At 32.7% G+C, this 16,231-nt stretch overlaps 1 protein-coding gene across 9 annotated transcripts in view; it reads right to left on the bottom strand.

The window, feature by feature from the left end:
• Nucleotides 1-16,231, bottom strand: part of NBEA (neurobeachin) — an 829,579-nt gene that overhangs the window by 106,566 nt on the left and 706,782 nt on the right. For all 9 annotated transcript variants that reach the window (XM_056794740.1, XM_056794741.1, XM_056794743.1 and 6 more), the window contains one exon: nucleotides 6,512-6,624. In XM_056794740.1, coding sequence (XP_056650718.1) covers nucleotides 6,512-6,624 — 113 coding nt within the window. The remainder of the gene's footprint in view (nucleotides 1-6,511; nucleotides 6,625-16,231) is intronic.

Genomic DNA, 16,231 nt, shown 5'->3' with positions numbered 1-16,231 from the left:
ATCAAGATGGTAAAATCTAATATACCATTATTGTGATTATAAGATTGACCACTGGGCATGAACTCAAATACACAGATGGCATTCAAACCATAATCTGAAGATAACTAAACTTGACATTTTTAGAATAATCACTTCTAACACCTGGTACTGAGAGTGGAAACACTAGCGTGCAGTCAATGACTTGCCTTACAACACAAATAGCAAATAAGTTAGCAGTGTTAGTGGCATATAGATACAAAAGTAAAGCTATGACTATCTTTCAGTCACCTTATCCTCTTAATTACCTTTTCTGAGCCCCACAAATGTCAGATGGCACAAAGACAATATACATTTTATACTACATTTATATAAACAGCATTCATTTATTTATTCAACATATTTTTATCATCTGTTTATTATATTAAATGCTGTTAGAAAGGCATCTAATGATTGGCTTGTCTATTAGATTTCTTATCAGAAATAAGTAGGTAGTCTGAGGCCCAGTATTAGGTGAAGGAGACATATACTAATTGTAATAATAAATCAAAGGAATTAGACCAGGCAGTGAGGAAACAAAACAATCACTTTGTAGATATATTTAGAGAGTCCTAGAGAGCTAAAAAATATTAGTTTAAATAACTAATAACTTTTGCAAAATTGCAAGATGAACCCACTTAAATCATTAGCATTTCTTTATATTACTAACAAAGTCTGGTAGCAAAGAGATAGAAAAAAAGAAATTCCTTGTAAAATAACTGTAGACAGTATAAAATACCTGGTGGTCTATTTGCTAAGACAAGACCAGGAACTATAGGAACACAACTACAAAATGCTTTTTTAGACAAATAAGTTAGATCTAAATAACTGGAAAAACATCAATTACTCATGGGTAGGTCAAATGAAAATAATAAAAATGAAAATTCCACCTAAACTAATTTATCAGCTCAGTGCCCTGCCAATTAAACTACCACGAAATTATTTCATAGGTCTAGAAAAAAAATTCAAATGGAAGAACAAAAGGTCAAGAAAATCAAGTGAATTAATTAATGAAAACAAAAGTAAAGAAAAGGTGGCCTAACACTATCAGATCTCAAACTATACTATAAAAGTGGTAAAAAACAATCTGGTACTAGCTAAGAAATTGAGTGATGGACCAATGGAATAGCTGCAAATTAAGCCAAAAATAACCATAGTATTTTAGTTTTAGATAAATCCAAAGACCTGAGTTTCTGGGACAAGAACTCACTATTTGATAAAAACTGCTGGGAAAACTAGAAAACTATGGCGGAAGCTGGGTATGGACCAACTTTTCACACCATATACTAAGATAAATGAAAATGGGTACATGACTTAGACAAAAAAGGGTATTACCATAAGCAAATTAGAAGCATGGAATAGTTTGCCTATCAGATCTATAGATAAATGAAGAATTTATTACCAAACAAAATATACAGACTATGAGCAATAAAGAGCATTATGAGATGTAAAATGGATAATTCTGACAACATGAAATATAAAATTTTGTACAAACAAAGCCAATGAAACCAAGATAAGAAGGAAAACAACAAACTTGAAAAAAAATACTTGTACAGCAAGTGTCTCTGGAAAATATATAGACAATTGAGCCAAATTTATTAAGAATAGAAATCATTCCTCAATTGACATATGGTCAAAAGATATTGGCAGTTTTCAGATGAAGAGATCAAAGCTATCTATAGTCATATGAAGAAATGCTCCAAATCATTATTGATTAGAGAATTGCAAATTAAAACAACTCTGAAATGCTATCCCACACCTAGCAAATTGAATAATATGGCAGAAAAAATGATAAATGTGAGAGGGGATGTGAGAAAATTGGGACACTAATGAATTGATTCAATCATTTTGTAGAACAATTTGGAACTATGCTCAAAAGGTTATAAAATTGTGCATATCTTTGATCCAGTAATATCCTTAAAAGGTCTGAATTCCAAAGAGATCATTAAAAAAGGAGAAAGGATCTCTATTTGCGCAAAATTCTTTATAGTAACTCTCTTTGTGGTAGCAAAGAATTGGAAACTAAGGGATGTCCACTAATTGGGGAATGGTTGAACAAGTTGTGATATATTGATTGTAATGGAATATTATTATGCTATAAGAAATTATGAGCAGGAGATTTCAGAAAGACCTATATGAACTGATGCCGGGTGAAGGGAGAAGAACCAGGAGAACATTATACACAGCAACAAAAATAATGTGTGATGGAACAACTATGAATGACAACTATTTTCAGCAACACAATCATCTAAGACAATTTCAAAAGATTTAAGAAAAATAATATTCACATCCCTGGAGAAAGAACTAATAATGGTATCTTAATGAAGAAGACCATTTTTCACTCTTTTTCTTCATGTTTTTCTTGATGTGTCTTCTTCCACATTGTGATGAAAATGGAAATATATTTTGTATGATAGCACATGTATAACCAATAACAAGTTGTTTACTGTCTCAGGAAGGGCAGGGAAAAGAGAAGAAGGGAGAAAATATGAAACTCAAAATGTTAGAAAATAAGCACCAAAAATTGTTTTCACATGTTAAGTGGGAAAAAAAATACTGAAGGGGGGAAAAAAGGCTCAACAACAACACACTTTCCTTAGAGGCAACAACAAATTAGATAAGACTAGGATTAAGACCCTGGTATGAATCCTGCCTTAAGCAGTAAGTTGGTAATTCATGCCAAAAACCCACAGACTCAGTGAATTCTTCTTGGAAAATTAGGATAACGATAACATTAGCCTCCCAGAGCTGTAGTAACTATCAAATGAGATAATATTTGTAAAGTGCTTTAAGGTACACCTAAAAGACCTAAGTAAATGTCAGTCATTTTTAATGTGACATCTTCCCCTTACTCCTATAATACTGTCAATTTCACTAGGCATTTATTGGCTCTTATTTATACCTGGTTCTGCTGATTATATTATCTTGTGCATTTATTTTCATAGCTATAGATAAATTCTTTGAAAGAACAGCCTATATCTTCACCTTTTTTGTATCTCTGAAGTACACAATAGGCACTTGAACATTTGAAGACTGAGTGCTCTTAATCTACCTCTCCAGTCCTACTTTACTTAAGTCAGAGTCTGAAATATGATGAATTGCCTAGCCCAGGGGTCCCCAAACTTTTTACACAGGGGGCCAGTTCACTGTTTCTCAGACTGTTGGAGGGCCAGACTATAAAAAAAATAAACAAAAAAAAAACTATGAACAAATCTGTATACCTCTCTCTGTCTGGGATAGAGGAGGCTGCAGCATTGGCTGTGATGGACCTGTCACACCTTGCACAGGCCCATTACTACCACCACTATACCGGTCAACAGTATACACAGTGTGGAATCCCCTTCCCCAGATCGCTGCTCACCATGCTGACGTCTTCTATTGTGCAGCCACATAATCCTTTGCCTGGCACCTCGTTCTTGTTCTCAGTTATTCTCAGAACAAGGCACCACGCAAAGGATTATGTCACTGGAAGTAGTACTGTATGTGAGCGACGCCGCGCTTTGTGGCGCCCCCACATACAGTGCTCCTCTCACTGTACATCAATGAAAGAGGTGCCCGTTCCAGAAGTGCGATGGGGGCTGGATAAATGGCCTCGGGGGGCCACATTTGGCCCGCGGGTCATAGTTTGGGGCCCTTGGTCTAGCCCTTCTGACTTTGACCTCTGGTGATTTAGGCTGGATGACTTGACTCAAAGTCTATACTGAATTCATATAATGTCATTCACGTGACTTTTTACTGATATGTCCTGCCACTCCAGCATGTAAAATTCAAATATATTTGTAGAGGTTATTAATGATAATATGCAATTCTGCCCTGGGAGTCAGCATTTCATAGTGGATAGAAGCTGACTTTGGAGCTAGAGGGACTTAAATTCAAGGCTCAACTTTGACAAAGGCTGACTGTGTGACCCTAGGCTTAACCATTTAACCTCTCAGTAGTATAGTCATCTCTCTTAGACCATTGTAGAGAAGGTACTGACTTGTATTGATAAAAGGAGTTTCCTCATATATCATTGAAATAAGAGGTCCATTTACTATCTTCTTGAAGCCTAATGTATTTTCCATCATCTAACCCAATAAAACACAAGGACATGGCCACAAAACACAGAAACAGATCTCAAAACATTTTCATGAGCTTTATAATACTTTATATAATATTTATATTACATATAATATGACTATATTATATATAATACATAATAAGTACAATTTACCCAAAGAGGAAAAAAGGAATAAAAATCTATTCCTAGTTCATCTTCAGTCCTTCTTTTACAATACATAATGATTTCAGGGACTCTAAATTGCATTGATTTCAGAGAGAGTCTTATAGAGTTTTTTAAGTAATGATTCCAATTTTATTATATTTGCTTGGGAAATAAAATGTTTTTCTAATTACCAGAGCCTTTAATATTTTTTTTTTGTTGAGTGAAAAAGGCTAAACACACAAAATATTTCAAATTTTTTGAGATTACAAAGAATACATTCATCATCAAAGTTTCATTTTGTAGTTTTCAGTATAGCTAAAAAATTTGCATTATGATTTATCTTTGCTAGTGTTTTATTATATCATTAATTATTATATTCTTAAAGTTTATTGGTATTTTCTCATCAGTCTATTAATAGTTTCTCTTTAAATTGTATATTTTAATATAATTTAATATTTACCAATGATTATTATTTAGGACAGTCTATCATGCTACAGAAGTCCATTTTTACGAAGTCACTATTTAGAAATTTAATGAAGCATGAGTTCAAAGCAATAACTTATTAGCACATTTAATTTGCTAAAGTTTTTCTGTCAAATTAATCTCACACGATATGAAGGAATCGTTGCTAGAGCATGGCATAGAGCAGAAATAGAGGAGAAAAATATGACAGGCGATGAGTTCAAATACTTGGTACATTAATATTTGCAAAAATATAATGAATATTCATATTTATGTAAAACAAAATGCCATTTGAGATTTAGAATTTTGTAGTCTTGATATGCTTAAGCTCTTTTGTCAAGTTTCAATCCATCTATAATCTCATAAATGTAAATATTCCCTTCTGGTACAGATCCAAGTTCTCCCTCCCTTTTCATTCTTAAAGGATCCACCTGCCATGGAAGTCTTCTGTCTTTTTACATTTTGTGGGCATCAGTATATCTTAGAGACTATCCAGCTAGAATTACCAACCTGTTGTTATGTAACTGCCAACCTTTTCCAATCATCATTTCCTCACAAATCCCCTACATCTGAACTTATAATTAATAAGGGAAAGATACTGCACAGGCTATCTCCTCTCACCAAGAGACTTCTTAGAATCTTAGAGTTAGAAAGGACAGTAGAGATCATCTAGTCTTAACTCATATGAACAATAATCTCTTTTATAACCCTTGAAAAATGATCATTCATCTTTTACCTCAAGACTTTCAATGAGGGGGAAAATCTATTTCCTAGTGCAGCCCATTCCACTTTTGGATATTAATAATTTTTTGGAAATTATTTTTTGCCCTAAGTCTACATTTCTCTATTTACAACTTTTATATATTTCTCCTGCCAAGCAGAACAAATTCATTTCTTCTTCTAAATGACAGAACTTCTGGGGACAGCTTGGTGGCTCAGTGGATTGAGAGCTAGGCCTAGAGACAGGAGGTCCTGGGTTTAAATCTGGCCTCAGACACTTCCTAGCTGTGTGACCCTGGGCAAGTTGTTACTTAACCCCCATTGCCTAGCCCTTTCCATTCTTCTGCCTTCGAGCCAATACACAGTATTGACTCCAAGACAGAAGGTAAGGGTTTAAAAAAAAAATTAAATGACAGAACTTTTAAGACTTGAAGACATCATGTTATCCATTTCCATGCTAAACATCAGTTAGTCAATGAAAAAGCAAGTAGACACAGTGATAAGCATGAGGGATACACTAAGTGAAATGGTCTCTATCCTCAATGATCTTATTATTATTACTAAGATAACATTTATTAAATGCCTACTATGTGCCAGGCATTGTGCTCATCACATTACAAACATAATCTTATCTAAATATCACAACAATCCTAAGAGGTAAGCAGTATTATTATTCCTATTTTACAGATTTGGAAACTGAGATAAATGGAAGTTGAGTGACTTCCTCAGTCACAGAGCTAGTGAGTGCTTGAGGACACATTTGAACTTCTGTACTCAGGCCTAGAGTTGTACCCACTACATTTTAATGGGGTAGTAAACATAATACACATTCACATGTAAGCATATGTACAAAATATGTGAAAAAAAAAAGGTGGTTCTTTTAATCAATTTACCTATGAAATGATTTTAAGGACCTTAACTTTTCCTTGCCTTTTTATTTTTTAAACTCTTATCTTCTGTCTTAGAATTAATGATAAGTCTTTTGGATGCTAATCTACTTTACTTTTCATATTGTTAAATGGATGTTATTAGAATTATGTCTTTAATGTCCTATCAAGCATAATTATATCTGCATATTGTAGAATGAATTGGTTTTCTGTTGAAAGATACCTTTGAAAGATCTCTGAAGTTTCCTGGAAGGGTCAGGTCTAATTCTTCTGATTCATAGTTTGTTAATACCCATGGAAATACTGGATATTGGTTCAGATCGTTGTATGTTCGTCCTGATAAAGAAAAAATATTATGTGAAATATTTTATACATGAAATGATTATTAAATATTATAAATGTATGTATATATGCCACAGAATAAACTATGGTATTGCAACTTCCTTATTTTGTCAAATTGTGTCTTCAATTAGAAAAAAATCACTTATCTTGCTGTGTTTATTATGTTAATTAAATTATAATTTATATATCAAAAGATATCTTCTCTGTAGTGTAAGAAAACATATTCAAGATTACAAATCTTAACTATATAACTCAACACTTCTAGTTCATGTCTATACAAAGCAAAGCTCTTTAATCATAGCATTTTTAAAAAACATAAGATACAACTTAACCACATAGCAAAGAAGGAAACAAATTTGGAAACTTTTTATACCAGTATCATAAACTTTATGCCTGATTTTGGTGTTATGAAAAGGAATTCCATTATATGGTTGGGATTTAACTGAAAGCAAACTTGCTCAACTTTCTCCCTTCTTTCCATTCACTGACATCAATATAGGCAGATACTATGTTTAAATTATCTTTGTATCTTGCTTAACATTTTATCTTACTAGCCAAGATAAAAAGGTAATTTTTTAAAATGCTACCTACCATTAAGAAGCTTAAAAATTAACAAGGAGATAGGGCACATACATGTAAAATATAACTCTTTAATAGCTCTAATGTAGGATAAACTAAGGTAAACATTACAAAAGAAAATGAAGTATTATTTAAGGACTAAAAGGGAGGACCTTTGACTCTTCTGGTATAATTAATTCTATGTGTAAAGGCAGAGTATGGGCAATTTTTTTCGTGAGTTTGGTCAAAGTGTAAGAGAGGTGTTGGGGAATAGTGTTGTATAAGGCTGGAGAGGTAGGGTGATAGAGAGTTCTTAAGTGCTTGTCTTAAAAGTACAGATTTTATAGTGAAGATATAATGTACATGTAATTTTCCTCATTCTTTATGTATTTAGCCCTGCTCTAGGATGATATTGAACTACATGACTAGAAGTCTGAGTCTGGATTTGTTGGTAACATTTTTTTTTCAACATGATTTGGTCAATGTACTAATGAAAGAAATAATGTAAAAATAAACCATTATGCATATTAAGAATTAATAACAAATTATAGTATTATGAGAATCAGAGGCAGCAATTTGGTTTAGTGGAGAAAGTGTTAGATTTGAAGTAAAAAAGACAGAGTAAAAATGTGGTCTCAAATACTCATTAGTTGTGTGACCCTGAGCAAGTCACTTAACTCTGTTTGTCTCAGGTTCCTCATTTGTAAAATGAAGAAGAAAACAGCAAACCACCCTAGTATCTTTGCCAAGAAAACTCCATCTGGAGGTTACTAACACTAGAATATGACTAAACAGTTATTGTGAAGATCAAATGAAATAATTATGTGAAAACATTGAAGATTGTATAATGCTACAAAATGTAGTGTACCATTATTACTATTAATAGAACTCACAAAATAAGTATTATGTTGCACAAAGTTGGTTCCATTGAATATGATATGAATTTATAAATCCAAAGACCAATTAAATAACTTTTAAGTTATTTTATTATTTTTTATTTATTTATATTATAATAAATAATTTTTATTATATTAAAGTATTTACAATTTATAATTCACAATCTGATGTGTGTTAATATTAAAAAATAAATATCAAGTTAAGAACATCAATTTTTTAATCAGAAAAACTTCCTACTGTATTTGATCTGCAGGGAAAAGGAGATAAAGAATATAAATCATGAAGGAATATCTTTAAAATGTTCAACTGTCCCAAAGGAAATAAAAATGTAAACATTTTACTTTAATTTAGCTGATCTGAAGGTAAAATATGCAATAATGTGAAAAACTTCAGTTAAAAATGGAAATTATGAAAGAAACAAATCATGTTAATAGCTTACCATGCTAAAATTTACATGCTGTCATTTTCCATTTAATTGAAATAAATGTAAATATACATTTAGTTGTATATAAACTCCTCTTAGCTCATAAAGTCCTCCACAAGCTAGCCTTAACTTTCCTTTCTAGGCTCACTGGACATTACTCTTCTTCTTATCTTGTGTGATCTAGCCAAAATGGCATTTCTAGGCCTCCTATAATGACACTCCATCTCCCTTCATTCACTCCTACTGTACTTCTTCCTCAAAGGACCTTTCTTTATTCAAGATACACCATCTACATAATCGCTTATGGTAACATTTCTTGGAATACTTCTGAAGTAACTGTAAAATTATTTATATTTTTTCAAAATTATTTTAGTAATTATATTCAATGATAAACTTTTTAGCAGGATATTAATTCAAGTGCATATAATGCCATGTGCAGATTATTTTAAAGGAGCTATGTTAATAGTAATTATAAATTTAAATTTTTCACATTAAAAGAGTGGGAAAATATCTAAATTTCAATTAAATAATGTACTTACAAATATAATAATATAAAGGAGTGATTGCAAGTGATATTAAATTCAGTGGCTCATAATTTTTAATAATGAATAAGGTTTACTATTTTAATCCTCTCAAATAAGACTATTACTATTTTAAAAAATGGCTGGCTGCCATTCATTAAATCACCGTAAGTAATTCATTTTTATAGCAATACTTTTCTGTTCTTATATAAAGTAGATATGTTCTTTAGGTGTTTTAATTTAATAGATAAACTTTTGGTAGATTCCAAGTCTTGAGCTATGGCAAGAGCCAATTTTTTTTTTTACCAAATAGGCTCATAAAGATTAATGTTAAAAGGCTGAATATTAAATATTGCAAGTCTATGACACTAATCTACTTGAACGATAAAAGTGAGGCACAGTAAATGAGATCTCAGAAACACTGGATATGTTTCTTCATTATAAAAAAAAGGTTAAAAAACTTTTTAATTAAACCATCCAATTTAATGTTTTTATATGGCACTTTAGTTTTGAAGGTAAAGTGATCCAGAGACAGCTGACAAAGAAATTATAACTGCAATTCCTTGGTGAAAATGTTAATGACAGCAAAATATTGTTTAATTAGATGATTGCAGCATCTGGATTAACACTCTTTAAGAGCGATGTTCCTATGCTTGTCTGCTTCTTCACACTTTACAGACATTTTGTCATCTCTAGGTCATTAGGAAAGAATTTTTAATGATTTTTCTAGAAGCAAGCAGTTCAAGTTACATCTAATTAGATGACAATAATAAGCCCAACACATGCAGTAGCTAAATATATACATAATTAACCAGTGAGGGCTTGTACATCACAGGGTAAAAAAAGTGGAAAATGCTAAACAGGAGAAAAAGGTTGGAATAGGGGAAAGTTATGCTGAATTCATTAGCTGATCATATGAAAACTTCACAAACCTTTATTAAAAGTTTAGTTAAAGGGGATCATTTATAACAAGCTTTATTGGAAAATCATTTTATCATTTTTTAAAAGGCAAGATGATGAATTTTTAATATTTTAAAATATTACTCAAGTAACACAATAAAATGTATATTTTAGAAACATTTAACCAAAATAAAGGAAACTAGAAATTATAAATTAAAATTAGATTTTAGTAAAATGCTACATATCATGTGATTCATAGACACAGATCTCCAAAATAAATGTATAGCTTTCAAAAAATGAGAATTTTCATTTAGATGAATTATAATTCAAGTAGCTTCTTTTCTTTTCCCATAAATAATATTTAGCTATTTGAAGACCTATCTTTGTTTCACATGTATTATGATGTGAAAAAATCTATTGAATGCTTAATTTATTAATGTACCAAGATGCTTACTAGCATAACTGAAGAACATCTCTGCAAGACAAAAAAGCACAGTCACGTTAATTTTTTTGTAAAATCAAAAGCATTATCTAACATTTGGTTTAAAACGAGTATCAGATATACTCAATACTCAGATCCTGGGAAGAATTTAAGGAGATCAAATTGAACTCACGAAATACTAGCAAACAAGAAATCTGTGAAATGTTCAAAATCATAGAGAATGTTAAGAAACAAAGTTGAAGCCACTGGCTTCATTTCCTGAACACAGGCTAAAATTTCAAAATTCTAAAGAAATGGTAAAGAAATTGAAGTGAAGCCACATTTTAAAGATCACTCAACCAGCAGGCATTTTATTAAATGCCTAGCTGGTATTTGCCAAGAATTTTGCTCCTAGAATTGCGGGGTTTAAGGGGGAGTCTGTTATTAGAGTGAAGAAATATTAATCCAGTAGTTATGACTATGAATGTAGACTATGGAATATAGCATTCCAAAAGGCAAAAAATAGTCTACAATCAAGAACAATTTACTCAGAAAAAGTAGGTATACTACTACCAGGGGGAAAAATGGACCCTCAATGAGAGGAAATTTCAAATATTCCTAATGAAAAGAGCTAATAACCACATTGGAATTCTGAAATACAAATATGAGAGTCAAGCATGAAATAAATTGATAAATACTAATGAACAATTACTTGATAAAGATAAACTACTACACTCTAATGGGAAGGAGGATGATAAAAAAAGTCTCTCCACAAACCTACTATCATAAGAGGTCACAGATATGTGATTACCTCATAGTTAAATGAGAAACAAGATCTTGTTATGTTTTAATGATGCTGAAAGAAAAAATTAAATGGGGGTAAAGATACACTGGGGAAAACTGGTAGAAGGCCATGGAAACTTATTATTTCTCATAATCAGGTTAGACAAGTAAAGGGAACCCCTTCCTCCCAGGGTCGTGAACTTTCTTCTTGTCCAACCAATCTGATTAGCAGTTGGAATGCTCAAAACAGAGGTCACAGGTTAAGAGTCCTAGGAACATGACCTAGAACTAAGGGTTAAGAGTGGGTCAGAGAGACTTTGATTGGTTCTTGAGAGGTGATAGATCAGCTCAGAGAGAGACAGGAAGAGATGTGGGAAAAGGGGCTTTAAAGGATGAGACCATAGAGGAGATCGAGGTCTTGGGAGAGAGTTTTCTGGGATTGTTTCTTCTACTCCATTCTGTGCTGATGGCTTGGGCAGAAGACACCCTCGTGGGCTGGCAAGATTCTTGCTCCAAAGAGACAACTGTTCTTCTATGTGGAGATTGGAATGTTGTCCAGTTATAGCTTATGCAGATGATATTGCATAAGCAATAACAAAAGTGGGGGAAGTATTTAAAATATACATAAAATGTGCCAGAGAAACTGGAATGAGTGAACAAAACAAAATGTGAAGCTATAAAAATTCTGAATGGAGGATGTTAATGTTCAATTTGTAAAAGTGGAGGATGGGCTGGTAAGGGTTTTTGGTTAAATCACTGAAGGAAAGCAAGAAGAAAGAGAGAAAGAAAGAGAGAGAGAAAGAGAGAAAGAAAGAGAGAGAGAAAGAGAGAGAGAGAGAAAGAAAGAAAGAAAGAAAGAAAGAAAGAAAGAAAGAAAGAAAGAAAGAAAGAAAGGAAGGAAGGAAGGAAGGAAGGAAGGAAGGAAGGAAGGAAGGAAGGAAGGAAGGAAGGAAGGAAGGAAGAAAAAAGAAAGAAAGGAAGGAAGGAAGAAAAAAGAAAGAAAGAAAAAAGAAAGAAAGAAAGAAAAAAGAAAGAAGAAAGAAAGAAAAAAGAAAGAAAGAAGAAAGAAGAAAGAAAAAAGAAAGAAAGAAAGAAAGAAAGAAAAAAGAAAGAAAGAAAGAAAAAAGAAAGAAAGAAAGAGAAAGAAAGAAAGAAAGAAAGAAAGAAAGAAAGAAAGAAAGAAAGAAAGAAAGAAAGAAAGAAAGAAAGAAAGAAAGAAAGAAAGAAAAAGAATATGTTGCAAAGAGCCACAAAGAAACAATTCAAAAGACATGGAACATACCCTATGACAGGCACTGTACTAAGCTCTAGCCATATGACCAAATATAAGGGTTATTGTTTGGCATTTTAAAACTTTCATAACTTGGCCCCTTCCTACCTTTCCAACCTTCTTGCTTAGAGGGATTTGACTTCCCTCTCTGTACTCTATGATTCATGCATACTGTAGTTAAATTTTACCACATACAGTCCCCATTTCTGGAATGCTCTGGTCCTTTACTTCCACTTAATGGTTTTCCTGGCTTCCTTCAAGACTCAGATTAATTCTACCTTCTCTGTTGGAAGTCTTTTCTGCATTCCCCATTCTCCAATATTGGAAATACTAGTCTCTTCCTTCTGAGATTACCTTTGATGTACACTTTATAACCTTTTATGTATATAATATTTGCATATTGCCTCCTCCTATTATAATGCAACCACTTTGAAGGTAGGGACAATGTTTTCACCTTTCTTTTTATACCTAGAGTTTAGCACAGAGCCTGGCACATTAATTATTGTTGACTGATGGCTGAAACATAGATATAAGATGGTAATGGATGCCATATGCCTATGCACAAAAATGTCTGATATAACACAAAGTATGCAAAAGGCCAATTAAAAAAAAAGTATTCTATAATTAGAAGCAATGAGGTGTAGTGGTTGTGAATTCAGGAAGACTGAGATTTAAGTTCTACCCCAGATATATACTAATTATATGACCAAAGGCTGAGCCTGAGGCAACTCTTTAAACTACTAATTATAGGAGATCTGCCAATCTAAACTGTTAGGAGGAATTGCCAGAATAGGAATTACCCACATTAGTAAAATTATAGGCTCAAACCAAACACTCAATCTTCACAATTCTTACAAACAAAAAACAATATAAAATCAGCACATTAAAGTATTCAGAAATGTAAAATTATAAATTAAGATGGATCACTGGTTTTTCAGACATAATACTAACTCTCTCAGATAAACATTCAGATATCTCTCAGATAAACAGGACAAAACAACTTATTTTCCTTTTGGTTCACATCTTTGATAAGGAATTTCAGTTTAAGAGAGGGAACAAAAACCCTGAAGATACAATTTTGTTTCACAATGACTTATTGTATCCACTCAGAGATTTTTCTGTCTATTTTATGGTATCTTCCTTTGAAAAGACGTTATTCTTTTGTTAAATCCTTTTAAAGTTTTCATTTCTAAATTTTGTCCCTCCCACCAAGTGAGAAGGCAAGCAAGCACTCTGATATTCATTATATGTGTAAAATTATGCAAAACATACATTCATATTAGCAGCGTAAAAAAAAAAGCAATAAAATAAGCTGAAAAAATATGCTTCAATCTGTACCCAGAATTCACCAGTTCCATCTCTGGAGATGAGTATCATTTTTTCACAATGAGTCCTTTGGAACTGTCTTGGATTGTATTGATTACATTTGCTAAGTCTTTTACAGTTAATGTGATCATTACCATTTTGTTGTTAATATGTAAAATGTTCTGCTTTTCATTTAACTTTGCATCAATTCATGTAAATCTTCTCAGTTTTTTCTGAAATCATTCTCTTTATAATTTCTTATATCATTCTATCACAATCATATACCATATGTTTAGCCATTCCTTGGCATCCCCCGCCAACTCAATTTCCAATTCTTTTTCTCATCACAAAAAGAACTGATAGATATTTTTGATCAAATGGCCTCTTCCTTTGTCTTTGATCCCTTTGGGATACAGATTTAGTAGCAGTATTTCTGGGCCAGTGGGCCTGCACAGTTTTATAGCCCTTTGGACATAGTTATAGATTGTCCCTCAATTCTTCCAAATTTCCTCCAGCATTTATCATATTCCTTTTCTATCATGTTACTGAATATAATGTGTAAAGTATTTTTAAATTGCCTTGGTCTAATTATTAGTGATTTAGAGCATTTTTTAAATATGACTATTGATAGCTTTGATTACTTCTGAAAACTGCTTGTTCATTTCGACCACTGGTGAATAGTTCCTATTGTTATAAATTTGACTCAGCTCCCCACATATTTGAGAAATAAGACCTGTATCAGAAAAACTTTCTATAAAAAAAATTCCCCCAGTTTCCTTCTAATTTTGTCCAAATTAAATTTTGTTTGTGTAAATTCTTTTGAACCTAATGTAATCAAAATTATTCATTTTATATTCTATGATCTTCTCTATCTCCTATTTGATCATAAACTCTTTCCTTACCTACTGGTAATTTTTTTCTCTAATTTGTCTAAATCATGTATCCAATTTTATTGGTACTGAAGTATTGGGATTATAAATGTTATTGAGGAAGATGCTATAGTAAAATACTTTGCTTGCTGATTACAAAGTATCTTTCAGCTCTCCTTGAAGGAAAGCCTGGAGTGACTCCCCCTTTACTAGGCTGGTATATGACTAGTTGAAGACTAAATATTTATAGAAAAAACTTTTATTTACATTTAATGAATATGAATATAAGGATTAGTAACAAGAAAAGCCTTAACATTAAAAGGAACTAAGTATCCACCCACTTTCCTATGTTTGCCTCTGTTAACCTTAAAAATTCTCAGACCTTACTTCATAAGGTTGGGTTAAGACTATTCCTCATTTTAAACAATGAAGGTACTTAGATCAGGAATGTGAGACCTCTACTCTACCCCTACTTAAGTCTGCCCTAGGGGAAGATAAAGTGGTAAACTCTTTGCTGAACAATGAAAAGTACTTAAACCCATACTTAAGCCATGCCTATTTTAGGACTAATACAAAAGGGGGCTAAGTACCTATAAAGGTCAAGCAACTTGTGAATTTACAAGGAACAAAGAGGTGAGAAACTTACTCAGAGCTTTCCTGGTGTGAATTACTCAAAAATTTACAGCTTCTTAGGTGTGAATTAAGAATGGTCTGTCCTTTGAAAAATGTCTACTGTGATTGGTAGATGGAAGGACTTAGGGGAGGTGACATAGGAGAAAATGCCCTTTAAATAGGAGCTCAGATTCATTCAGATGGACATTCAGATTGAGGATTGAGCTGGTGGAGGCAGCTGAGATGATGCTGGCCTGGTGTCACTAGAATCCTTGCTTGGACAGCTCTTGTGGTGAGTGATTAAGGACTGACTGATCTTTCTCTTAAGGGCTTAGGCCTGTGTTGGCCAGGGCTGCCCTGGGCTGGCCTATCCTTTCCTCATTATTCCTTTTTTTCTCTCTTTCTCTCTTTCTTTAATTCCTCATTGTAGTAATTAATTAAAATCTCTATAAAACCCAGTTGACTTGGGTATATTTAATAATTGGGAATATTTCCCTGGCGACCACCTTATATATTGATTTAAAAACAAGACACTGTAGTGAAAACATATTTTCTGCGGTCACAATTTACTCTCCAACTCTTAAATTTACTACAATTTATATCTTCCACTATTTTAATTATTACACCTCACAGCAAAGTCTTCAGTTTCTTCAAGCTACTCTGACCTGCTTAACACTTACTAAAAACCCATAACACGCTATCTGACTAAAACCTAATCAATAATCCTTATTAAAATAACTTAATATTGTTTAAAATGTCTCCAAGTAACGAGAGTCAGTTAGCTCAATGTCTCCCAGGTTAAATGACCAGAGTATATCTCTGAGATGTCTCACAGAGCTCAGGCAAAACAGGCCTTTGGTCCTTCTCCTCCCCAAAACTGTTCTCCAACACAGCAGATTTGACAGCTTTCTCTTCAGAGTGAATTCTCACAGCCAGGAAAGTAAGAAACCTCTTAAAATCATTACAAAGTTCTTTCTTTCCTATCACCAGCAGAGAACAAGGTCTGAGTTGAGTCTGCCTACAAGGTCTGAGTTGAGTCTG

The sequence above is a fragment of the Monodelphis domestica genome, chromosome 4 (assembly GCF_027887165.1).
Source record: "Monodelphis domestica isolate mMonDom1 chromosome 4, mMonDom1.pri, whole genome shotgun sequence".
NCBI lineage: Eukaryota > Metazoa > Chordata > Mammalia > Didelphimorphia > Didelphidae > Monodelphis > Monodelphis domestica.
The sequence above is the reverse complement of the archived record's forward strand: the minus strand, read 5'-3'. Positions and strand labels throughout refer to the sequence as shown.